Here is a 26971-nt window from a genome sequence, read left to right as displayed (position 1 = left end):
GGAGAAGAGGAGGCCGGAACAGATGCAGAAAACGGAAGAGAGGTTAGTGTCACCAGAGGGCCGAGCCAAGGGGGTTCTCTGAGGCGGCATCAAGTAACAAAACAGACCCAAATTTCCCCTCCATGCCAGCCCTTCCTGAAAGGGACAGGAGGGAGCAGGGGAGCTGCTGACGATCCACGCCCTAATCGGCTCTGGGGCGCATTTCAGGCCAGACGGAGCGAGGCGCAAAGCTGCCCAGAGACTCTGCTTTCCGCAGAAAAGTCTCATCGCTCGACTTCCAAGACCCCACCCAGGATTTCTTCCAGCCGAAATCTGGAGCCACCAGAATGTTTGGGGGCCTCCTTCTGTTGAACTGCAGTGTCATGGCCCTGTCGGAATCTGATCCCGAGGGAAAGGTCAAGCAGCTGACAGGGAATGGGAGCATGCCTCCGGTGGCTGTGGAGGAAACGGGGGGGAAGGGCACAGTCCAGTTGGGCATTCAGAGGAAGACCCTGGGCCACCCTCCTCTTCATCCTAGGGCACGCAGGGAGGAACGGAGAAGGGAGCAACATGGGTTACGGGGGAGAAAAAGGCCTTGATTCCCTTCATTAGCTGCAGCTGGGAAAACAGGATAGAGAGAGCATTTGCGCACAGCACTTTTCTGGAAGCAAAGCATGAATTATCTTTGTTTGTCACGTCTTATCTGGGTTGTGGCATCCTCCCCACTGTGTTTCGTTATCTTTTGAAATCTGCAATTCCTTCTCCTGCCCGGTCTCATTAATTGCTGCAGCGTGGTTTGTGTTGGTTTTTATTTATAATTTATATGTACTTTGGGGTCGGATGGAATTTCTTCCTTTTGAAAATTGTTTTTGGGAGAATTTTTTTCTCCAGCCGAGGATAACTGGACATTGGGGTCCAAGTTGGAGGAATTAAAGGGACTTTATCTACTTTTGTGGACTTCGTTGCTTTTGTGCCACTCCCCTTTGGGTCATCATATGCAGCCCACTTGGAAGTCTGGCAGAACTTGCTGGTTTTTTTGGTTTGGGTTTTGGGTTGCAATACAGGTGGTCCTCGACTTACGACCACAACGGAGCCCAGAATTTAGGTTGCTAAGTGAAAAATTTGTTAAGTCGGCTTTGCCCCATTTGATGACTTTCCTTGCCACGTTTGTTTATGTGAACCACTGCAGTTGTTAAAATTAGTAACCCCGGTCGTTGAGTGAATCTGGCTTCCCCGTTGACTTTGCTTGTCAGAAAGTCGCAACAGGGGATCTCGTGACCCCCTTACATAAATGTAAGTCGGCTGCCAAGCAACCAAATATAAATCACGTGACCAGAGGGATGCTGCAACGGTCACAAGTGTGAAAAAGTCGCTTTTTTCCAGTGTCGTCGTAACTTTGAACGGCCACTAAGTGAACTGTTGTAAGTCAAGGACTGCCTGTACATTCGGTGCACGGCCCCAGGCTGCTCCTCCCGGAAAGCAGCGGATGAGCTCCTGGCCTTGAAAGAGACGAGGCAAAAAGGTGGAGGAGGCAGACAGCCCCCTCTCCACCAGGATGGCTCCCTTCTCTTCAGCAGCCCACCCTGGGGGTCCCCCCAGGGACCCCCAACCCAAGGAAGGGTGGGCCTGAGGTCACAAAGCAGCCATGGTGTGTCCCTCCCCCGCCCCCCCTTGAACTCTTCCTCCCCCAAAAGCCTCACCTTATCGAAATAAGGACTTCTGTCCATGGAAGACTCTTTGGAAATCTGGGGACGGGAGCCAGGATTTTTTCCAACCGCCCGGCTGCCTTCGCCAACATTCAGGTTATGCTTCTCCAGCTCCATCCGCTTGTCAGGCAAGATTCCTGGAGAAGAGGAAGAGGAGGAGGAGGAGGAAGAGGGGCTTCAAAATACTCTCAGGCACCAAAACTACATCCACACAAGAGCAGGAAACGTATTTCTCACCCAGGGAGGGTGGGAAGCGCTACAAGTTAAAAGGGGTTTTGCTCCTCCCCCCACACCTTTAGACTATGGGTGGTCATGGTGACATTGTCCCTAAGGTGCAGAGGTGGGCAGTGTTTAGATCTGAAGTGGGCAAGGCTGCCTTGCTGGAGCCATCCTCTCTCTGCTTCCTTTTGAGTTCAGAAGTTAATAGCAATAAGACTTATATACCACTTTATAATGCTTCACAGCCCCCTCTAAGCGGTTTACAGAGTCAGCCTCTTACCCCCCCAAAATCTGGGTCCTCATTTTACCCACCTCGGAAGGACAGAAGGCTGAGTCAACCTTGATCCCGATGAGATTTGGACTGCCAAACTGCAGGCCGCCAGCAGTCAGCAGAATGACCCTGCAGGACTGCACTCTAACCACTGTGCCACTCTTCCTGAGCCCAGCAGCTCCTTCCTTGCAAGGAACTGCCAGTCCAGCAACAGCCCCCTCCCCAGTTGTGCTCTGGATCAGAATCCTGCACACTACAGTTTAGTATAAGGCAATTCACAGGCATTTGGGGCTTTTCATTTTCATTCTAATCTTGATGCTTGTCTTACCTCCAGATAGCTCTATCTTATTGCTCTGCATCATTTCTTCTGGCAAGTCCCTCTGAAGGAAAGAATGAAATTCGCTTAATCAAGACACGATCAGCATGCAGCTTCCCCCTATTTCTTGAGGGGGAGGTTTTGGTCTTCAGGGAAAGAAGCCTGAGACCCAAAGGGCTACAGGGAGTTGATTCGGCAGCAGTGCATTCATTCCAGTGTTGTGCATTCCTGCTGTACTTACAGGGAAGCCAAGATTGGCAAACTGCTTCACAAAGGGATTTATCCACATTTCGTCTTGCTTATTTCCACTTTTCATTGTTCCCTAAAAACAAAAGAAAAGTCCAGAATCAAAACAGGAGGTAATGCTAAAGCTACAGACATGGTTACAAGAATGTGTCTGTGCAAAAAAACAAGACTGCTGCTTAAGCTTCGAATGACTCTTTTAGCTTGGCCCAGTGAAAGAGGGAAGGTGAGGGTTAAGTTACTATTGTGGTTAGCTGGCAGCAGGTGCGGATGGTTGAGGAGAGCGAGGACTCAGATGAGGGGCCAGGGACTGGACTGCTGCCTTCAGAGATCGTGGGGGCTGGCAGCAGCGATGAGGAGGTTCCCGAGGAGCCTGTGCCAAGTGTGTGTGCATGCAGGGCTGCTGCTCGCAGGGAAGGGCAGCTGCAGCAGCATGGGCAACTCGGGAGTAAGGCTGCAAGGTAATGGCCTCTCCTTCAAGAAGATAAAAGCCAGCCGTGAATCAGACGTTCCTTGCAGGAAGCAAAGACGTTTTGAAACTCCAGCCTCGTGGACATTGCAGTATCTTAGTTGGTATTTGAAGACTCTGGTATTGTGAAATATTTCTTATCTGTTATTCTTGGCAGCCTCGCAGTTTTGGCTTATCAAAGTTAATTAGTTTGCAGCAGCCTTTTAACCGGGGATTTGTAAGAATCATTAAAAGGTTTCTGTCCCCTTTAGTTCACGTTTGTTTTATTGGAAAAGGGTTTGGGTCAGAACAGTTACACATCCAAAAAAAGAGGCCTTGTGGCTTTATTTGTCCTTCCCTTCTTCTTGCCTCGGGGAGTTGGGAGACCTAGAGGGACTCCAGGGCAGCCAAAGGGAGGCCAACCTGACTCCGCCCGGCTCGCTCCATCTCTCCTCCAAGGTCAGGACAGAAAGACCAACTCATCCCCAGCAGCCAAAGGCTACCCCCCCCCTCCTCATCCTGATCTGTCAAGGCAAAAGGCGATCGGTAGCTTAGCATCGTGGCTAAACGGGAAGGCAGGTTTGGGTGCAAGAAGTGCAAGGTCATCAGCTGGCCCAGGGAATTCAATCAGAACCTTCCTCATAAGGAGACAACCAGCTGGCAGGAACAACAGACTAGCCAAGGTTCTTCAAACCTGGCAAGACTTGTGGGTTTCCAAAATTCCTGAGCTAACATGACTGGAGGAGGAGGAATTCTTGGAGGTGAAGTCCACAAGTCTTAAAGCTGTCAAGTTTGAAGACCCCTGGACTAGGGGCTACACTCTCTCACAATCCCTTATTACCCGTTTTCTTATCACAGTGCAAAATCATCTATTTCTACCAGATGAAGAAAGATCAAAGTCCATACTCTTCTCTCCCCCAGTTTTTCGTGGCCATAAACACGACCTTCCTTCCTCCTGGCGTATTTACCTTAGAAGGCATCTTCTTTGAGCATGGGGGCCAGTGCAAAGGCGCACCGGCATCTTGCACCGAGTTGCTGTTCCACACGCCTATCTCCACATCCTCCTCTTCCTCCCAGCTGGCTGGATGATTTCCCGTCAAAGGCATATCACCCCCACACCAGCCATCGGGAACTTGCATAGACTTAGGTCCTGGTGGAGATAAAATCAGCCCGCTCTTAAGCTCACCAACCGACTCAGATTAGGCTGCTCTGTCCCACAAACCACCAGGAGACCTCACCCAGCACCACCAGCAGAGGAAGTGCTCGTACCCAGTGCCAACTCACAGGGCCTGTGTGTTAGGTATAACATTGATACCAAATATGGTTTGGGTGAATAAATATATAAAACTTAGATATCATGGTTTAAGTGCTTATCACTTTAAGCACAATGCAGCAGGCAATTAGCCGATTAAGGGTGCGGTTAGAAGTTACAATATAAGGAAGCATTAGAAGCTGGAAAGCTTACTGTAACTGGCTGTAACTGTGTGCTGCTGCGACTAACTGTGATTACTGACTGTGAGTGCCTGTGACTGAACTGTTCTTGTTTGCTACTGTTTGCTGAATATCCAGCGCTTTGTTTCTCTGGAGAGTGAAACCGAGGAGGAGAAGATATCTTTATCTGCTGATAAAGATATTGCAAGACTCTTAACTTGACTATACTAGTGAGTCTTACTGGATGGAAATACTGTGAATGACTTAATGGACTGAATGACAATGCTTAAACTCTAACTGGATTAAAAACTATTTAAACTACAAACAGTGTTTGTGTTCAGTGTGTGTATACTCTGGGGCCCTTCCACTCTCGTTTGGCTTCCTGGCTTGACTACTGCTGCAATACTCTTCTAGGGTTAATCCTCAAACCCTAACATTGGTTATGGGCCCAGCAGCATAGTCTAACCAACCAGGATATAGCAGAGAGAGTTGGTGTGAGTTGCACATTACTGTAAAAACAAACTGTTTTAATTAGTTTAAAATAGTCAAAATATCTGGAAGAGTAATGGCACAAGTAAATTTGTCACAACTGTCCATGATATCCAGGCTGGATGGAACAAACTATGTTTCATGGTCAATGAAATGTAGTTTACTTCTCACGCAGAGAAGGTTTGTGGGACATTATAGCAAACCCACCAGATGTGAGTAGCTGGGATCCTGCTAATGATGATGATAAAGAAAAGTTACAAGACTTTAAACTGAAGAATGAGCAGGCTTTATGCATCATAGGACTGACTTCTGTGATCAGCAGCTTGTCCATATTCGTGGAGAAGAAAATGCTGCAAACTGCTGGGAGAACCTCAGGAAGATTTATGTTCGGGACAGTGTAGGAGCACATATAAATCTTACACGGAAGCTTTTTCGAACGCATCTTCAGAGGAATGGAGATATGTTAGTTCATTTAAACTGTATGAAGAGCATTTTTCAAGATTTGCAAGAAAAAGAGCTTATATTTAATGAACTGCAACAAGTCTACATAATATTATCTTCATTAGATCAAAGCTATGATGACTATGTGACTTCGTTAGAGGTATTGCCAAAAGAAAGTCTCTCATTAACCGAGATTACAGGCAGACTACTAGAAGAAGCCAGAAGAAGGCGTGAGCGTGACGAGCTGAGAGAAGATAAGAAAGAAGAGAAATTATCTTCAAAGCTTGAAAGAAACCAGCAAAGCAAAGTAAAGCACCCGGAAGAAGAGAATTTATCTTCAATGACATACACAATTAAAAAGTGTTTTAATTGTGGAGGCAGAGGACATTTGGCAAAGTTCTGCAAAAAGAGAAAAGCCAGAATGTAAAAAGCCAAAGAAAGCATTTGAACTAGCCATGTTTAGCAAATCTGATGTGAAGAATAATTTATGGGTGGTTGACAGTGGCGCATCCCACTGCATCACAAGAGATAAGACAAAATTTATAAAAATGTCTACAAGTTCTCAACATATATCTCTTGCCAATGGCTGGAACCTGAAAGCGAAAGGTCAAGGTTTTGCACGTTGTCCGACATAAACCAGGATATAAAAATGTTGTATGTACCGCAACTAAAGTTTAATTTGCTTTCAGTAAGGGTATTAGATAAATTAGGTTATGTAATTACTTTTAAGGATAATAATTGCATAATTGAAAAAGATAACAAAAGGGTAACTGCAGCTTTAAATGGAACATTATATGTCTTAGATAATAGTAAGAAAGGGAGGCACAAACTGTATTTAATAATATAAAGCCTCATGAAGAATGTATCCATTTATTGCATAGGCGTTTGGGGCATGTAAATTTTAAAATGCTAAAACGTACAGTTGAGTTATCTGAAGGAATAAGGTTAAAATCTTGTGATAAATATTTGCGTTGTAATGTTTGCTGTGAAGATAAGAGCAAGGTATTGCCTGCAAATAGGCTAAATGGTTTCAAAACAAAAGAACCTTTAGAAGTAGTATTTGCAGACATAATAGGTCCAAAGAAACCCAGTATGGGGGTGCTAGATATATACTGAGCATTATGGATCATTATTCTAGATATGGGTTTTGCTATTTAATGAAAAGCAAAACTGAAACATATCAACATTTTTTCAATTGGCTTAGGTTTGCTGAAAGAAAGTCTAAACGATAAACTGATAACCCTGGTGACAGATAATGGCACGGAATTTATTAATAACAAATTCCAGAACAGACTTAAGGTAGCTGGAATAGAGCATAAGAAGTCTGCTCCATACAGGCCAGAACATAACGCTTTTATTGAAAGAAGAGGCCAAACACTACAGGCAATGGTTAGAACAATGTTAAATGATTCTGGGTTACCTGATTCTTTGTGGGGGAGGCTACAATGTGTGCTAATAACATATTGAACAACGTTGTTAATACAACAACAGGTGAAATTCCATTTACCAGATGGCATGGCAGGAAACCTGACCTAAGTTACCTGCACACATTTGGTGCACCAGCATGGGTGCATATTCCTGCACAACTCAGAAAAAAAAGGGCAACATAGAGCTAAAAGATTTTTCTTCGTTGGTTATCAGGCAAACCATAGGGCATATAGATTTTGGGAGAAAGGCACATCTAAAGTGTTATGTAGTGCTAGTGCCCAATTTCTAGAACATGAAGGATGGGAGAAATTAGAACAGGATGCCAATAAAGATGTAATTATTGAATCCTATAGAAATCCCATTAGTTATCCCTGTAACTTTAAAAATAAAGTAAAGAGACAAATACAGGATGAAATAGTGCCCATAAAGGAAGAAACAGATTCAATAGCTGAACAGGATGAGGAAGATGAACAGGTAGTAGTTCAACAAAGTCCTCCTGTAAGCCCTGTAATTCCCAGAAGAACTACACGTATCTAGACCGCCTGATAGGTACCAGGCTAACACAGTGTGCCAGATTAATCAAGTTCCTAATTCTGTAGAAGAAATTAAAAAGTATCCTAATAAGGAAAAGAAAAATGGTATGCAGCAATGAATAAGGAACTGAATTCATTAAGAGATATGAAGGTGTATGAAAATGCCAAATTACCTGTAGGAAAGAAATCCATTGGCTGCAAATGGATATTTAAGGTAAAAATAGATAAAGATGGTAATTTAATCCATAAGGCAAGGTTAGTAGCCCAAGGTTTTAGGCAGAATGCTAATGACTATGATGAGGTGTTTGCACCTAGTCTTAAGGCAGCAACCTTGAGAGCAGCTTTAGTGTGGGCAGCTAGTAAAAACTATATAGTTAACCATTTAGATGTGGAAACTGCTTACTTGCACGCCCCATTAAAACATATTATTTATATGAAAAACCTGTTGGTATTAAAAGTGAAAATAAGGATAATAATGATTGCTGGTTGTTAAAGAAAAGCTCTATGGTCTTAAACAATCAGGCTATGAATGGAACCAGTATATTGTAAAGGAACTTAACAATATAGGATTTAAAGCTGGTTTAGCCGATCCATGTCTGTTTAAGAGGGAGACAAATGGGAAAGTATCATTATTATTACTATTCACAGATGACATTGCATTGATAACTGAAACTAATGATGAAGCAAATAAAATAATAGCATCATTAGGAAAGAGAATAAAGATCAAGCAATTAGGGGAGATAAAGAAGTATCTCGGTTTGAATATAAAGAAAACACGGAAAGGTTTTAAGATATCTCAGGAAGATAAGATAAGCAAATTGTTAAAAGATTACAAGATGGAGCTTTGTAAGCCAGCTAAGACTCCAATGAGTCAGGAGTTTAGCAACACTGATGAACAAAGCCCGGAATTTGATAAGGTGATTTATCAATCTTTAATTGGTAGTTTGAGTTATATTAGTAATTGGTCTAGACCAGATATATCGTACTCGTGAATCAGTTGGCTAGATTCAATTCTGCACCATGTGAAAGACACTGGAATGCAGCTAAGAGGATATTAAGATATCTTAAAAAGACAATGAATTATTCATTGTATTTAGAACCAAAGGGTGATTTAATTCTGAGTGCTTATGCAGATGCTAGCTTTGCATCAGAAAGAGACACTAGAAAGTCGACTTCAGGAACAGCCATAATGCTGGGTAATACATTAATAGGCTGGAAGTCAATAAGACAACAGCATATAAGTTTGTCTACTATGGAGGCAGAATTCTCCTGTTTATCATTGTTATGTACAGAATTAATAATGTATAAACAAATGTTAATTGATATAGGTATAACTGTAGATTATCCTATAATTATACATGAAGATAATCAGGCAGCAATTAAATGGCCACAAATATTGGAGTAAAAACAAGGAGCAAGCATACAGATCTAAGATACCTAAACGTGAGACAATCTGTAAGAAGTAAGATGATTCAGCTAGAGTACTGTATGTCGGAGGACAATTTAGCTGATAATTTTACTAAAGCCCAAGGTGCCAGTAAGCACCAGGAGAGTTGTGAAAAATATGGGATTAGATTGTAAAGGTATTATATATTTATTTCACCCAAAAGGGGAGTATGTTAGGTATAACATTGATACCAAATATGGTTTGGGTGAATAAATATATAAAACTTAGATATCATGGTTTAAGTGCTTATCACTTTAAGCACAATGCAGCAGGCAATTAGCCGATTAAGGGTGCGGTTAGAAGTTACAATATAAGGAAGCATTAGAAGCTGGAAAGCTTACTGTAACTGGCTGTAACTGTGTGCTGCTGCGACTAACTGTGATTACTGACTGTGAGTGCCTGTGACTGAACTGTTTTTGTTTGCTACTGTTTGCTGAATATCCAGCGTTTGTTTCTCTGGAGAGTGAAACCGGAGGAGGAGAAGATATCTTTATCTGCTGATAAAGATATTGCAAAGACTCTTAACTTGATCTATACTAGTGAGTCTTACTGGATGGAAATACTGTGAATGACTTAATGGACTGAATGACAATGCTTAAACTCTAACTGGATTAAAAACTATTTAAACTACAAACAGTGTTTGTGTTCAGTGTGTGTATACTCTGGGGCCCTTCCACTCTCGTTTGGCTTCCTGGCTTGACTACTGCTGCAATACTCTTCTAGGGGTTAATCCTCAAACCCTAACACTGTGGCTTGTATCATCACTATCTTCTTTTAACCCCATAATCCCCACAACCCCATGATTCCTTGAGGGGTGGAGTCTGGCCAACTGAATGGAGCTAGAAGTGTTTTAATGGCCGGATACCCTTCCTGTCTCCAATGCGGGTTTCGTTCAGCAGATATATTCCCATCATGCCCAAAGAGAGAAATATCTGCCTCCACCTGGGATCGAACTCACAGCTTCCTGATTGTGAGGCGAGAGCTCTAGCTCTAGGCTACCGCAACACTCAGGGGATATTCTGCTTTACTGTCAGCCTCATAAATCCGCCCAGAGGCTCACAGGCCTCATTTCTCCCCACAAACCTCCATACCTGCTTTATTAGATGTCTGTTGCCCGCCAGAAACTTTTCCCCAGCCAACCCTGGCATCGGTGGCGTCGTTGACCGGCTCTCCCCAACTCGGACCAGTGTCCACAGGTTTACCCCAGGCTGATGTGCCATTATCTACTGTAGCAGGTGCAGGAGGAGGCTCTCCCCAACCTTTCAAAACAAATCCAACTTATTAGCATGGCTGGGCCTTAGAACACAGCTGAGTTATTTGAAAAAGAGAAAGAGAGAGAGAGAAAGAGAGAAACAGTGCAAAGCAAATTAAAGTTTTAGCCCATTTTTTTTACAATGAGATCAGGTCAATCCCATGTTGAAGAAATCCTTCCGACAGGAAAGGAAAATGCTGTATGTGATACTCTTTATCTTCAGAAATAAAGGATTCTGGCAAACTCAGGCAAAGAGCCAAGTCTCTTCCCTGCTTGCTTGGCCTTGAAGACCAACTAAAGATTGAACCTATCCATCTCCCTTTTGCAAAAATCCAAGAATTTTGTGGACAAAAAAAGAGGACTTCCTGTCAAGTGCCTCCTGTTTTGACTCTCCGGCCCAGAAGATTCCAAGTCTTTAATATCTCCGGAAGGAGTTGAGTCTGATTTGCAACATACTTTAATACAAATAGCAAATCTGCTGGATAGATTCTCCACCTTATTTGTAAAAATAATGAAGGTGGGATACAAACAAATCCTCCAACACAGACCCTAGGAGAACAGACCGAACGCTTTTGGGGTTTTCCTCCTGGGGTGCTACAGTGCCTGAAGTCAGGCAGGGCTTAGCGAGCCCATCGGCCCTAGCCGATGCCCAGGGGTTCAAATACCTGACCTGGCCCACTCTGGGATGGGGTCTTTACCACTTGGGGGGGGGGTGATAAAAATGCCCCGGGAACTTCTGGTTGCCCACCCTACATTACGGGGGTCTCAAACTACCCTGAGAGCAGCCCACCCTGTCACCCAACTCTCGGGCAACCTACAAGTTGCTTAGGAAAGGAGAGAGCAGGAGCAGCCGAAGACCTACCAGAGCTACTGCTGGCTCCGCTCTCCGTGCCGGCAGAGGAACCCGAGGGCAACCCCGGCTGATGCGCCTGCACGTCTGGTCGCCCCACGAGGTTCGGGGTGTTCTTGTTCCACATGTTCACATTTTTGTAGTTGTATTTGCTCGGGTCGCCCCACGTAGAGGTTCCGTCGTCAATCTCAATCTTACGGCGAATGGACTCTGGGGAGGGCTCCTCCCACCCGGTGGGCTCTTCTTCTTTGACCGGGGCCGGCATGGGTCTCCCCAACCACCCCATACCCGACGGTTTGCTGGCGGCGGCAGCAGCCGTCGCTGAGGGGCCCCCCCAGCACCCGGCCTCCTGCTGCTTGTTCCAGTCTGGGGACCCGGAGGGCTTGGAAGGCTCCCCCCAGCCCTGGGAGCGATTTGGCTTGGGGGATTCCGCCCACACGGGGCTCGGATTTGGCTTGGGGGTCTCCTCCCACCCAGAAGCGCTGCATGGCTTGGTGCCGCCGCCGCCGTTGCCCCCAGCCCAGCGCCCAGAGTTCGGCCGAGCCGGCTCTTTCCAGCAGGAGGTGGACCTGTCGCTGTCACTGCTGCCGGAGCTCGACTTCTTCAACTCTCCCCAGTGATTGTTCCTCATGTTCTCCCCCCAGCCGTCGCCGGCCGGAACAGCCCAGCTGGGGCTCGCTTTGGGCCCTTCTCCCCATCCCTGCTTGAGCTTCTCTGGGTCGTTCCAGGTCAGTGACGGAGCCCGGAGCTCTTGGCCCGTCACCCACGACTGGCTGCTCTTGGCCACGGCGGGAGCGGCGCCCTCTTCCCAGCCTCCCTGGCTGCTGGGGCCTCTGGAATCTCCCCACCTGCCCGCAGGCTTTGGCTCACCCCAGCCCGTCGCGGGGGAAGGACTGGGCCCATGGAGGTGGGGCCTCTCCGGAGCCCCCCCTGGACTGCAGCCTTGGGCCACGCAACCCCCCCAGGCTTCTGTTCCATTGTCAGGTTTCTTTCCGCCCTTTGGGGCCACCTCTGTATCCCAGGCGGTGTTTTGTTTTATCGGGGTTTGCCCCCAACCAGAATTGGAAAGGACACGGGGATCCAGGTCCGTCCGGTTCACTATGCTTTGAAGCAGTGCCTGCTGGTCTACTTTCCTCCTTTCGTGGCTTGTCCCTTCTGTGGAGGAGCGCTCCTCGGCGACCTCGAGATTGCCATCACCGGCTCCAGAACTGGCCTTGGCCCACCCACCGTTCTGCTCTGGGGCCTGGGGCGCTGCGCAGCATTGGGGGTCCGCCTTCTCCCCCTCGGCAGATTTCCATTCACTGGTAAACGTTTTCCCATTGCCACTGTTGGCTTCAGAGGAATGGCCTCCTGGGAGTTTGTTCCATTCCCCGTCGCCTAAGTTGGCATTCTGGGCTGAGCCTCTGCGGCCTCCTCCGTGGCCCATTCCGCTTCTAGGCCCCCAGGTGCCATTCTGGCTACTGCCCACGCCTGCCACCTCGCACGCCCCTGTCCGCTGATCCTCACTTATTTCCCCGGCTGAGCTGCCGGTCCTACTCAGCCCGGGCTGCATTGGCGTTGCATTCACAGTGTCATTGTTAGCTTGGCTATTTGAGTCGGAACGGGTCTCTAGGGAGTAACCGGGGCCATAGGTACCCCACCGAGTACCAGGAGCCCCACCATGTTTTGCGTCACCATTGCTCAGGTGCGAAATGGAAGTGCCGTTTGTTACTGGGGAGGGTGAGGGTTGAGGCCGATTGCTTTTGGCGCTCCTGCCCCAGGTCCCGGGCCCTGCATTACTAACCGGTTCAGTCGTCTGCATGGAACCAGCTGGGTTTGGTAAACTAGAGGTCATAAAGTTAGTAGAGTTCTTATTTGGTCCATTCACGTCGTGGTTTGGGTGCTGAGGCTGCCCACTTCGTGAAAGTTTCCTTGTACCGTGGAGTTGGGAATCACAGTTTTCCTGGAGGCTGCCCCAGGAGCTGGCAAGGCTAGAGTTCATGCTCTGATTGTTCACCATCTGAACGGCACCTGTGCCGCAGCTGCCGCTTCCTCGCGACCCTTTCAGGGCAGGCCCGCTGCTCTCCAAGACTGGCCAGGCACTACCGTGGCCATTGGAGGTCAAAGTGCTGGGATTCAATTCTTCACTGGATGAACTGGGGGCGCCCCAAGCATTCGCTCTGCTGTGGCTACTTTCAGGGAGACCATTGGAAGCATCTGCTGAAAGGGGACAGGGGCTCATCAGGGCGCCTAGAGACGCGCCCCACGACCCGCTAATGCTTCCGCCGCTCACATTATTGCTGTTGCTACTGCTGACCAGCTTGGCCTGATTGCCGTGTCCAATGCCGTTTTGCAGGTGGCTGACGTCGCTGCTTGGGCCCCACGAGGCCATAATAATGTTCCTCTCTGACCCGGAACTGGAGGCAGAATCAGCATCCATACATTCTGAAGCCAGCTCCAAGTCACTGCCGGTGGTCGAGGGCCAAGCCTCCTTCTCTGAGCCGCCTACAACAGTTTTGTCCCAGTTTGTGCTGGAGTCACTACTGGAAAAGATCCTTTCCCAGTGAGCATTCTCATAATGGGATCCAAGTGTGCTGTGGTTCAGATCTGAGAAAAACAGAAAGCGTTACTAAAAACAAAGCACTGCGCAAAAAAAACACACAAAAACCTGCACCCGGGAAGGTTGAAAGAAAACCATTTTTCTGGATCAGCGTCCCAGAAGACGAAGAAGAAAACCCCAATGTCTGTTCTATTCTGAACAAACCAAGCAAAGACAATTAACAAGAGCCAATGACCAGTACAACCTGGCTGCCTGGCTATTGAAACCTCTTGAAACATGTCATCAGGGCCAAAGTGGACTGGGAGGTCCTGCAGCAGATCTATCCTATTTCCTCGCGAGAGGCGAGAGAATTACCAGAGCCTTTTACTGAACAACCAAGCTCTGTGTGTGCTATCTCACTGCCCAGCCACCATCCTTGACGCTGACATTCCCGGGCCCAGATGGACGCTTCGCTCCCTCTCACCTGGCTGCTTCTGGCTGCTGCTCTGGCCTTGGCTGTCAGAGACCGGCTGCTCGCGGCTCCCGGTGCTCTCGCCTGCCTGGCTGTTCAGCAGTTTGGATGGCGCCCTCAGGTTGGCTGCAATCCCCGGCAGGGGCTGTCCTCGCTTCAAGAGTTGCTTCTGCTCCTGGTGCCGGAACCGTGGCGGCACTTCTCGAGGCGGGTAGCGTGGTGAAGACGGCTGCTGCGCTTGCGGATTGTTGCCCACAGCCCGTTTGGCATTATTGTTGCCGCTAACACTGCCGGTGACTATAGAGGTGGGAGGAGGGGCTGAAGCAGGGAGTGGCTGGCTTGTACCAGGCTTTGGGGGTTCTAACACTGTCCCCCCCAAAGAGAAGAGAAGGAAGAATGTATTTAGTAAATTATTGCGAACACGATCTCTTTAAAAAACAAAAATACACGAAGTATTTAAGGTGAATTAGTCCATCAACTGAGCCTTACATGCCACTCTGATTGCAAAGAATTCAGCATTTCCAAAACAAGTTCCACTATGATAGGAGTCGATATTCTACTGTTGCCGTGCAGCTAATTTGAAAATTGGTCTCTGTAATCTATTCAACATATTTATGAATGCCCCAATACCAAAACAAATATAATAGCATAACTACCAGAAATACAAGTTAAGAAATGTTAAAAATTGCCATGCTTACCCAATGCATCAACATGCACCTCATCCAGAGTACAAAGAAACATTACTCAGAAACTTCCCGCAAAAAAAGCAGTCCTTCATTGGGCTGGTGAAGCTTTGGCCAACAGCTCCAAGTTTTCTCTGCACTACCAGAGCAGAAATTCCTGGCAAAAGGTGCACCAGGAATGTTCAGGTCCACTCGGAAGGCAGAAGGCTGCTACTGACTCTGGCCTTGCTAATGGAAATTGCCTGGAGGTTCTTGGGGCAGAACCATCACTTTATGAACGAACCGTGACCTCTCGGGATGAACCGAATGAAGGCGGGACAGGAGCTTACAAGCACGGTCTCCAAGCTGAAGTACATCCTGGTATCCCATCAAGGGTGAGCAGTCTTTAGAGCCATTCAGAAGACCAGGTGCAGTGCAATGGTACCAGTTCCTGCTCTCCCTTTTTGGTGGGGTGAGAAAGGGAATAGGCAGGAATCTGGCCATATCCTAATATTTCATCTTTGAAGGGAACATGGAAAGGAAGGCAAGGTGCACTTGAGGAAGTGGCGGAGCAGGTCAACTCTAGCTGCCCCCGACTCACTTCTCTGGATTCAAATTGTAAATGGAAAATCTCTTGGTTTTGAGGAGAGACAAGTGGAAAGAGGAGAAGAGACTGAAGGAAGAGGGCAGGAGAAATCAAAGGAGTCACATGTATGAAGACCGAAGAAAAATTATGTAACGCTAAGAGCCATAGGGAGCAAATGGCTAATGCTTTTGAACTGCTGAGAATAAACCATTTTTATCTCCGGCAGAATTCAGAGGCAAGAATGCCTGGATAAAACAGAGTAGTAAATGAGTCAAATTGCACTGCAATTAGTTTAATGATTTATTTCCCAATCATATTTTACATGGATCAATCTCTTTAAATCTATTATCGCTTTAATCTATTTATCAATGGTAAGCAAGCAGCATATTCAAATGCTACTATTCTGGAGCAAGGAGGGGTAGCTAAGTGCCAGCCGAGATAGAACAACACTGACAGTGAGGAACTGTTCTGCTGTTTACTGACAAGAGAAAATTAAAAAGCTATGCCTTAAGCTTTGCAGGTTTATTGAGTTAATCCTTTCCAAACACAGAAAGGGGTATTTAATCACTTGCACTACTCTTCCAGCTAATGGTTTGCTTCTACTCAGAATAATTCCAGAGGGAGGAGTAGAGCTGTGCAAGTCTGTAGTAGCAGGGGGGTAAAAAAAAAAAAGCAGGAATCTGATAGCATCTTTTTCAACTCGTGAAACTTGTGCCTTTTAAATCTGTGAATCAAAAAAAGGTCCACCAGATTCCTTCAGAGTAATTCTGCCAGGTCTGTGGCATTGAAGATCCCATGGACAGTCCTTGACTTACTAATGACCCTTTAATGATTGGCTGAAGTCACAACAACAGCCTGGAAAAGGGGGCTTGGTTGCCTTGTAAAGCATTTCCGGCTAGAGCAAAACATCTACCAGGCCCTGCAAGTCACATGATGGGCATTTGAAAACTGGCTCTCTTTTAGGCTGCAGTGTCCTGTGGTCTTGGCAACTGTAACCTGCAACTTTTTTTTGCTGGTTTCTGGCAAAAGGAACACTATTTGGGAGAGCGGATTCAGATTTTTGATGGTGAGATTTGCTTAACAACTATTGTAAAAAAACAACAATGGGTCTGGTCATGTGGTGCGTCAACTCTATGTCTGCAATGACTTATAACCAAAATCCTGGTCCCAAGTATGGTCTTAAGTACTCTGTTTCTCCAACAATACGGCCTCCCCCAATAGGAAGTCCCAGCATGTTTTATAGGCATGAAATGAAATTAAGCCCTCCCCCAAATTAAGGCCTATATTAAAACATGCAAAATGGGGGGAATGGTGGGGGCTTGCCATTAGGAAGTACTTTTGTTGCACACCCGGATATGGTGCTGCCTGAGTTGACCCCAATACAAAGTGCCGCACCAAGGCCGAGGTCAACATCCAAGCCATCGCCGCCCGCCCGAAGATGCAAGGGGGATTAAGTCACCCCGAAAAGAGGGCCTAGCCATTTTTTCGGGCTCAAAAATAAGACCCAGCCTTATTATATGAGAAACACGGTAGAGGATTACATGTAAGGATCTTGACCACCAACTAGGGGCTCTGGAAATCGTGCTTCCACTGTTTGTGCAGGGGTCTCCAACCGTGGCAACTTTAAGACTTGTGGACTTCAAGTCCCAGAATTCCTCAGCCAGCTCTGAGAATTGAAGCCTTAAAGTTGCCACAGTTGGAGACCCCTGCGTTAGGGCACAAATCCACATATATTAATGGCTATGTATTAATATGGGAAACGGGCTTGGCAAGTGGTTGGTGAGCTTGTGAAGCTTCATGTGCATGTGTGTGGGACCAGTCCATGCAGCCAGAAAGATTGGGGATTGTTGCATTAATATATATTGCAACAGTTTGGTTAAGGTGCTGGTCTAAAAACCAGGAGACTGTGAATTCTAGTCACCTCACAGGGTTATTGTTATTGTGGGGAAAATGGGAGGAAGAAGGAGCATGTTTGGTGCCTGGAGTTGCAGATTGGTGGGGGAGGGGGCAGAGTGATAAACATTTTAAAAACCCCAATAGCAACACCAACATTTGATGCAAGAGGAACAGTATTACTTTAGCTTGGTCAGACTCTTTTCTGAAACAGGAAACCAGATGCTTGCAGATCAAGAGAGCCGCAGGGAAGTTCAGCTTATTTTTCTCACAGAGAACAAAGGCGTGTTATCAGTGTGAGAACGTCCTCCCCAACACAATATCTGCGAATGGACACTATCAAGAAAGCCTACATCTTTTGCTTTTCAGTTTGCTTTGACTTTAGAAAGCTTCCATTTTTATCTGTTATGGAAAAAGAGAAAAATGTTTCTCTTAATGGGATCTTCATCCCAGAAGCGGAATATCTGCAAGCATTCATAACATTGCTGCCAACTTTAAACAATGGGCTAGCAGCCAAAACTTGGGAGAGGACTTCTTTCAGGGCAAATTAGGCTTCAATAACAACCTCAAAGGATTATTAACCTGCTTACTCTCTTGACTGATTTCACGTGGATGCTTGAAGGATCAGATATATTGGTCATAACGGAACCCTTTGCAGATTTCCAATTTCAATACGAGCAGGAATTTTCTAGGAGCATCTAGCCCTAACTTTCAATAATTTGAATAACTTCAGTAAAGACAGGATCTGGTCATCTGATGAAGAGCCATCCTACACAATCAGAAACTAAACCCCTTTATTGCATAAGATGAAATAACGTTGCCTATACAATTTTGTCCTTTTATTGCCACTTTTAAAGCATGGTCCACGTGCTGCTCGAAGGAATGGGCCAACAAGCTCTCCGCCTGCAAATGTTGAATGGCCAGACAACCAAGCCCCCTCTCACCCCACCAAAGACACCTTCCGGCCTTCTTCTGCGGAAAAGACAGTCTCAGTGGAGGAACGGCAAGCTCCACTCAGCACGGGGTGGGGGGGGTGCTGGGGGGGGGGGGGGTGTGTGTGTTGAAAAGAAAACCTGCCACAACGTTAAATACTCTGCTACAAAGCAAAATTATGAGGATGAAAGGTTTTCCAGGTATTCAATATTAATCCAGAGGAAAACTGTTCCAATTTTAAGGAAAGTGTTTTCTTCAGCAAAGGGCACCTACTTGTTTTCCAGAATGTATGCATTTTGCAAGCAGTTTTAATTCTTGCTCAGCTCTCACGTGAGGAAAATAAAAACGCCAAATTTTGCTGTATTAAGGCTCACGTCAACTATCCACTAGAAATATATTGACATTTTTGAAATGAAGACTATTCAGAGAGTGGATGAACGTACTTATGTTTCTTTAACTGAATGCCTTCGAAAGATCAGTCTCCTCGGTTCAACTAGCACCTATCAATGCTAAACAAATCAGTCACCACAAGGCTTCTTTAAGGGTAGGCAGAATGGTACAAAGCCCTGTTTCGTGCTGAAAACGCCTCTTCTCTTACCGTTACAGAAATGCTACTGAGCTTGGAAGGCAGAATACTTCCAAACTGGCTGGAAGATGCTGGAAACCACAAGGTAAGATAGGAATCAACCACTCTGAACTCAAAGATTGTTCTCGACTCAAAACACAATACTTCAAGTTCAAAGTACTTCAAATTTGAAACATTCCCCCTTCAAGTTTTGCAATACAATGTGCTTCAAGCACATTTTGTAGGAAGCACAAGGAACAATTAATTTAACTAAATGAAGGAAAACAGATTGGCTGGGTTCAGTTCATACGATGAAGGACCAGATTTCTGTTCAATCACCCATAAAATATTTGAAAGCTCTTTAATGGAAACTAAGAGTCTCCGGGAAGGAACCCATAAGCTGCCATAAGTGACGTCACTCCCATGCACTGGAGGGAGGGAGGATGTTAGTTTGTTCAGTGTAAATGCTGCGCGAGAAAAGGAAGACGGGCATCTTGCCCAACCCACCCCAGCAGAAAAGCAGAATGGCCAAGGCAATAGATACTTAAATCTCTTCTAGCCTTGCAGAAGAAAACAAAACATAAAGACAACTGGAAAAATCCAAGACTCCCAGAGAATTTAATCTACCTGAGGATGACACCGGATTTCATAAGCAAACAAACAGGATTATCGCTGCCTGCTTCAACTGGCAGGACAGGAAACAATCAGGAATCTCACAAGAATTGATTATGTGAACGTTGCAACTGAAGCCCTGCCCCATTGCAAGCCTCTTGTTTATGACTTTTACAGCGTTCCTACCCCACTCTTAATGCTCTCTGGGCACCAGCAGTAAAAAAAAAACCAGGAGTCTCCAAACTCGGCAACTTTAACATTTCAACTCCCAGAATTCCTCAGCCATCCAGTCAGACAGCCAACAAGTCTTGAAGTTGCCAAGTTTGGAGAGCCCTGGTATAAAATAACAGTACAATCTAAACAAAGCCACAAGTACAGTGGCATCCTCTAAAACAGGAGTCCCCAACCGCCGGTCCGCGGACCGGCCGGGCCGCGGAACAAGCCTTACTGGGCGCTGGTTGCTGGGTGCCGCCATCTTTTTTGTAAAAAAAGCAATTTTTCGTCAAAAAAGATGGCGGCGCCAGCGCTTCGAGTGAGCTTTTCTGGGTGAAAGCCATTTCTACCCGAAAAAGCTCACGAAAGCGCTGCGCCGCCATTTTTGACGAAAAATCGCTTCGGTGACATCACCGGAAGTGATTTTTCGTAAAAAAATGGCGGCACCCAGCTGACGCTGAACCGGTCAGGCGCCCAGCTGACGCGGAACCGGGCCGCGCCGTCGAAAAGGTTGGGGATCCCTGCTCTAAAGACCAAAGAATCCATTCCAGTGTAGAATGAATTATGGGACTGGAGGCTAAACATATGATGAATGGTTGCAGGAACTAGGCCTGGCTAGTCTAGTGAAGGGAAGGACCAGGGGAGACATGATGGCAGTGCTCCAATATTTGAGGGGCTGCCACAGAGAGGAGGAAGGGGGTCAAGCTATTTTCCAAGGCACCCGAAGGCCAGACAAGGAATAATGGATGGAAACTGATCAAGGAGAGATTCAACCTGGAAATGAGGAATTTTCTGACAGGGAGAACAATCAACCGATGGAACAGAAGTTGCCTTCAGAAGTTGTGGGAGCTTCATCACTGGATGCATTCAAGAAGAGACTGAAGAGATCTGTCAGAAATGGTGTAGGGTCTCCTGCTTGGGTGTGGGGGTTGGACTAGATGACCTACAAGGTCCCTTTCCAACACTGTTAATCTGAATTATGAAAAATCCTTCCCATGAGAAAATGCTTCTCCTTTGAATTAAAAAAAAATAAAAGACTCTAATAATTGGACACTAGAGGGAACTAAAGATTAAGAAGAACATCCAAACTTGACTTACTAACACAGAAAACATTTTAACATCGGATGTCTTCAAGGATATTTGGGAACAATGGACAGAAATCAATATCTGCCTCTATAGACAGACTGTATTTACAAGGTATTATAGAACAGGAACAAGTATTACCTGATATGATTGAAATTGATTTGAAAGTGGATTTAAAAATGACAGGCTACAAGAATGGAATGGAAAAAGATGCTATACTGGACATACACAAGAAGCAGCTTCTGACATCTTAATAATTAAAAGGAATGTACTAATAAACTAAGAAAGTGACCTGGATAATTATCATAGATTAGATTTTCAAAAGAGGCTTGTTAACATTTTGAAGAATCTTGTGAGAAAGGACAAAGAAAAATAAAATAAAAAGACATCAAATTCTAAGACATTATTTGAAGCGATTAAAGATCAAGATTGGTTAGAATAATATAAAGTTGATTTACTTGATTAAAATAGAACTGTTAACTCTCAATGGATTCTGCTGGCATCAGGACTGATGATAATTTTATAGATTTGTTAAGAGGTAGAATATGGGAAAAGGAGATCATTTGTTGTATTTTAAAAGAAGATCAAGGAATTTCCCTAGGTTAATTTGTTGCCTTTTGTTCTCATTTTGTGGGACTCAATGAGTAAGACTGAGTATGACAAGTGATGGGAAGAGCAAACTGCTTGCAGGTGCTTTTCAGACCACAAAGGTGAACACCTGGAAGTATCTGATCATACCTCCGTCAGGTCTCTTATAAAATCTGCAGTCAAACCCCCCACCCCCCACCCAAGAGGATACATACCAAAGTGGTGGGGAAATAATTGTAAGTATTTCAACTAACTTACCTTTGTTTTTTTGTTCAGTGGCCTGTGAAGTTAAAAAGAAAGAAAAATTGGTTACTGATTTCCTGATTCTCTTTTGATCACTACTTAGACCTACTACTAATTTAGGGGCATTATTGGCTTTCTTAAGGCATGTCTAACCAGAAAACATTGTTTCTATTATTTCTCCTACCCCTAACAAACTATTTTCTAAAGTGGCACCCTATAAAGGTTTATATTTTATGCTTAGTTAATTATCATGTTTGTTACACATTATGGGAGCTGCAAACCAACATGGTTAGAGGATTGTTGGACAATCACAATGTGCATCTGTTAGACCTTCTTTCTCTCCTTACAAAAAAATCCTCAACCCCACTTAACTCCCAATTAAGGCATCTGATAAAATATTCAAGCTGCTATGAAAACAAGACTGAAATACTAGACCATGCTAGGCCTGGCCAAGGAGAGCATGCTGGTCCACAACGGCCGTCCCAGGCCTCTTGGAAGCCCCGTCGGGTTAGCAAGACGAGAAGTCTCTCCCATTGCTTGGTCAACAGCTTGTGATAAAATGGAGCATCTAAGCTTGGTGAGCAGGAGAGGCTTGAGAAACCTCATGGATTGTTATTACTGTGATTAGATTTATATCCTGCTTTGTCTCCAGAAACTTGGTTCTGCTTACAGAGAGGCCTGCTTGCATTTTATTCCTATAACAACCTTGTGAGGTCAGATGGCCTGAGAAAGGGACTGGATGAGCACCAGTGGTTGAAGGTAACCTTGAATCAGTTCTACTCTAAAACTTAATTGGTTCCCCATCCCTGTTCTCATCAAATATCTGAAGGGCTGTCACAAAGAGCAGTGGGTGAACTTGCTTCTCTATTGTCCTAGAAGGTAGGGTAGGGTAGGGTAGGGTAGAGTAGAATAGAATAGAATAGGGTAGAATAAGATAGGGTAGGGTAGGGTAGGGGTAGAATAGGGTATGGTAGAATAGAGTAGAGTAGAATAGAATAGGGTAGAATAAGATAGGGTAGGGTAGGGTAGAATAGAATAGGGTAGAATAGAGTACGGTAGAATAGAGTAGAGTAGAATAGAATAGAATAGGGTAGGGTAGAATAAGATAAGATAGGGTAGAGTAGAATAGAATAGAATAGGGGGTAGAATAAGATAGGGTAGGGTAGGGTAGGGTAGGGTAGGGTAGGGTAGGGTAGGGTAGAATAGGGTATGGTAGAGTAGAGTAGAGTAGAATAGAATAAGGTAGAATAAGATAGGGTAGGGTAGGGTAGGGTAGAATAGAATAGGGTAGAATAGGGTATGGTAGAATAGAGTAGAGTAGAATAGAATAGGGTAGAATAAGATAGGGTAGGGTAGGGTAGGGGGTAAGGTAGAGTAGAACAGAACAGAACACTTTATGGGTGAAGTGTGATTGGACACACAAGGAATTTGTCTGTGGTGCATAAGCTCTCTGTGTACATACAAGCAATAAGTGATAAATCATCACATCATAAAAATAAATTAATATAAATCATAAGATACAACCCTGCTACTACAATAAAAGTAGGAACAATGACAAGCACCTCAGGCTTGTAACAAGCTGCAGGTGACTGACATGTAGTGATGAGTTTTTTTCAGTGCGAAATAGGTTAGACCATGGAAGGGAAAGTTACCAAAAATGGGTGGAGATTATCTGAATTCCCTTCAGCCACAAATGTATTCATTTAAATGACAAGGCTGCCCTATTCCTTTGAGGACTCTGGGCTTTTTGTGCCAGTTGATTGTGCCTTTTTCTGCAATGCTAATGGTCACTAGTTTAAATGATGACCATTGTCAGGATCCAAGGGGGGGGAATGGGCAGGGGTGGGATTATACCGAACCGCTAGCTCCGAAGAGCAGCTGAGACCGAACTGGTTTGCTGCAATGATCTTCTGGTCTTCTGTTTGGCCCACCTGAGCTCTGGGCTGTGCTTTATTCCCCGCTTTTTCCACCTCAGCTGCTTTGCGCAGCACAGCTGAGTGCCGCTTGTCAGCTGGAGAAGGTGAATGCTTGCAGAAGCCAGTGATATGTAGTGTGCAGGCGTGCAAAGCCGAACCGGTTGTAATGCCGATAGGATCCCACCCCTGGGAATGGGTCCATCTTGGTGGTCTTGATACCACCAACCGGAACATCCTCCTGCATTGCTTTATGAGCTGGGAATTGGCGTCACCTTCCTGCAGTGGTTCCACTGCTCCCACAGCTGGTGATCATGGGAGATCAGCACTTGCGTCCCTGAAACCCCTTGGGGTGGAATGCCCAGGGACCAGTGCTTTCTGCCAGTTCATTTTAACATCTACATACAACTTGTTAGGGTTTGGAGATTAACCCCTAGCAGAGTATTGCAGCAGTAGTCAAGCCAGGCAGCCAAAGGAGAGCGGAAGGGCCCCAGAGTATACACACACTGAATACAAACACTGTTTGTAGTTTAAATAGTTTTTAATCCAGTTAGAGTTTAAGCATTGTCATTCAGTCCATTAAGTCATTCACAGTATTTCCATCCAGTAAGACTCACTAGTATAGTCCAAGTTAAGAGTCCTTGCAATATCTTTATCAGCCGATAAAGATATCTTCTCCTCCTCCGGTTTCACTCTCCAGAGAAACAAACGCTGGATATTCAGCAAACAGTAGCAAACAATAACAGTTCAGTCACAGGCACTCACAGTCAGTAATCTCAGTTAGTCGCAGTAACACACAGTTACTCGCAGCAGCACACAGTTACAGCACACAGATACAGTAAGTTTTCCAGCTTCTAATGCTTCCTTATATTGTAACTTCTAACCGCACCCTTAGTCGGCTAATTGCCTGCTGCATTGTGCTTAAAGTGATAAGCACTTAAACCATGATATCTAAGTTTTATATATTTATTCACCCAAACCATATTTGGTATCAATGTTATACCTAACATACTCCCCTTTTGGGTGAAATAAATATATAATTCCTTTACAATCTTATCCCATATTTTTCACAACTCTCCTGGTGCTTACTGGCACCTTGGGCTTTAGTAAAATTATCAGCTAAATTGTCCTCCGACATACAGTATTCTAGCTGAATCATCTTACTTCTTACAGATTGTCTCACGTTTAGATATCTTAGATCTGTATGCTTGCTCCTTGTTTTTACTCCAATATTTGTGGCCATTTGAATTGCTGCCTGATTATCTTCATGTATAATTATAGGATAATCTACAGTTATACCTATATCAATTAACATTTGTTTATACATTATTAATTCTGTACATAACAATGATAAACAGGAGAATTCTGCCTCCATAGTAGACAAACTTATATGTTGTTGTCTTATTGACTTCCAGCCTATTAATGTATTACCCAGCATTATGGCTGTTCCTGAAGTCGACTTTCTAGTGTCTCTTTCTGATGCAAAGCTAGCATCTGCATAAGCACTCAAAATTAAATCACCCTTTGGTTCTAAATACAATGAATAATTCATTGTCTTTTTAAGATATCTTAATATCCTCTTAGCTGCAATCCAGTGTCTTTCACATGGTGCAGAATTGAATCTAGCCAACTGATTCACGCAGTACGATATATCTGGTCTAGACCAATTACTAATATAACTCAAACTACCAATTAAAGATTGATAAATCACCTTATCAAACTCAGGGCTTTGTACATCAGTGTTGCTAAACTCCTGACTCATTGGAGTCTTAGCTGGCTTACAAAGCTCCATCTTGTAATCTTTTAGTAATTTGCTTATCTTATCTTCCTGAGATATCTTAAAAACCTTTCCGTGTTTTCTTTATATTCAAACCGAGATACTTCTTTATCTCCCCTAATTGCTTGATCTTTATTCTCTTTCCTAATGATGCTATTATTCTATTTGCTTCATCATTAGTTTCAGTTATCAATGCAATGTCATCTGTGAATAGTAATAATAATGATACTTTCCCATTTGTCTCCCTCTTAAACAGACATGGATCGGCTAAACCAGCTTTAAATCCTATATTGTCTAGTTCCTTTACAATATACTGGTTCCATTCATAGCCTGATTGTTTTAGACCATAGAGACTTTTCTTTAACAACCAACAATCATTATTATCCTTATTTTCACTTTTAATACCAACAGGTTTTTTCATATAAATAATATGTTTTAATGGGGCGTGCAAGTAAGCAGTTTCCACATCTAGATGGTTAACTATATAGTTTTTACTAGCTGCCCACACTAAAGCTGCTCTCAAGGTTGCTGCCTTAAGACTAGGTGCAAACACCTCATCATAGTCATTAGCATTCTGCCTAAAACCTTGGGCTACTAACCTTGCCTTATGGATTAAATTACCATCTTTATCTATTTTTACCTTAAATATCCATTTGCAGCCAATGGATTTCTTTCCTACAGGTAATTTGGCATTTTCATACACCTTCATATCTCTTAATGAATTCAGTTCCTTATTCATTGCTGCATACCATCTTTCTTTTTCCTTATTAGGATACTTTTTAATTTCTTCAACAGAATTAGGAACTTGATTAATCTGGCACACTGTGTTAGCCTGGTACCTATCAGGCGGTCTAGATACACGTGTAGTTCTTCTGGGAATTACAGGGCTTACAGGAGGACTTTGTTGAACTTCTACCTGTTCATCTTCCTCATCCTGTTCAGCTATTGAATCTGTTTCTTCCTTTATGGGCACTATTTCATCCTGTATTTGTCTCTTTACTTTATTTTTTAAAGTTACAGGGATAACTAATGGGATTTCTATAGGATTCAATAATTACATCTTTATTTGCATCCTGTTCTAATTTCTCCCATCCTTCATGTTCTAGAAATTGGGCACTAGCACTACATAACACTTTAGATGTGCCTTTCTCCCAAAATCTATATGCCCTATGGTTTGCCTGATAACCAACAAAGAAAAATCTTTTAGCTCTATGTTGCCCTTTTTTTCTGAGTTGTGCAGGAATATGCACCCATGCTGGTGCACCAAATGTGTGCAGGTAACTTAGGTCAGGTTTCCTGCCATGCCACCTGGTAAATGGTATTTCACCTGTTGTTGTATTAACAACGTTGTTCAATATGTTATTAGCACACATTGTAGCCTCTCCCCACAAAGAATCAGGTAACCCAGAATCATTTAACATTGTTCTAACCATTGCCTGTAGTGTTTGGCCTCTTCTTTCAATAAAAGCGTTATGTTCTGGCCTGTATGGAGCAGACTTCTTATGCTCTATTCCAGCTACCTTAAGTCTGTTCTGGAATTTGTTATTAATAAATTCCGTACCATTATCTGTCACCAGTGTTATCAGTTGTCGTTTAGACTTTCTTTCAGCAAACCTAAGCCAATTGAAAAAATGTTGATATGTTTCAGTTTTGCTTTTCATTAAATAGCAAAACCCATATCTAGAATAATGGTCCATAATGCTCAGTATATATCTAGCACCTCCCATACTGGGTTTCTTTGGACCTATTATGTCTGCAAATACTACTTCTAAAGGTTCTTTTGTTTTGAAACCATTTAGCCTATTTGCAGGCAATACCTTGCTCTTATCTTCACAGCAAACATTACAACGCAAATATTTA

General features: G+C 44.4%; 1 protein-coding gene across 5 annotated transcripts in view; it reads right to left on the bottom strand.

Moving 5' to 3' along the window:
* TNRC6A (trinucleotide repeat containing adaptor 6A) overlaps positions 1 to 26971 on the bottom strand; it is a 60626-nt gene that overhangs the window by 14531 nt on the left and 19124 nt on the right. For 4 of the 5 annotated variants that reach the window (XM_087973106.1, XM_026684378.2, XM_087973108.1 and 1 more), the window contains exons 4-11: positions 21437 to 21458; positions 14056 to 14409; positions 11066 to 13639; positions 10043 to 10210; positions 4151 to 4332; positions 2733 to 2813; positions 2504 to 2555; positions 1680 to 1822 (exon numbers count right to left, since the gene is read on the bottom strand). In XM_087973106.1, coding sequence (XP_087829232.1) covers positions 1680 to 1822; positions 2504 to 2555; positions 2733 to 2813; positions 4151 to 4332; positions 10043 to 10210; positions 11066 to 13639; positions 14056 to 14409; positions 21437 to 21458 — 3576 coding nt within the window. The remainder of the gene's footprint in view (positions 1 to 1679; positions 1823 to 2503; positions 2556 to 2732; positions 2814 to 4150; positions 4333 to 10042; positions 10211 to 11065; positions 13640 to 14055; positions 14410 to 21436; positions 21459 to 26971) is intronic. The other variant, XM_087973107.1, reaches the window with a different exon arrangement.

Source organism: Notechis scutatus, chromosome 12 (genome assembly GCF_049901735.1).
Source record: "Notechis scutatus isolate UNSWTSFEM ecotype Mainland chromosome 12, rNotScu1.2, whole genome shotgun sequence".
Taxonomy (NCBI): domain Eukaryota; kingdom Metazoa; phylum Chordata; class Lepidosauria; order Squamata; family Elapidae; genus Notechis; species Notechis scutatus.
Note: the sequence above shows the minus strand (reverse complement) of the source record. Positions and strands in the feature narration are given on the sequence as shown.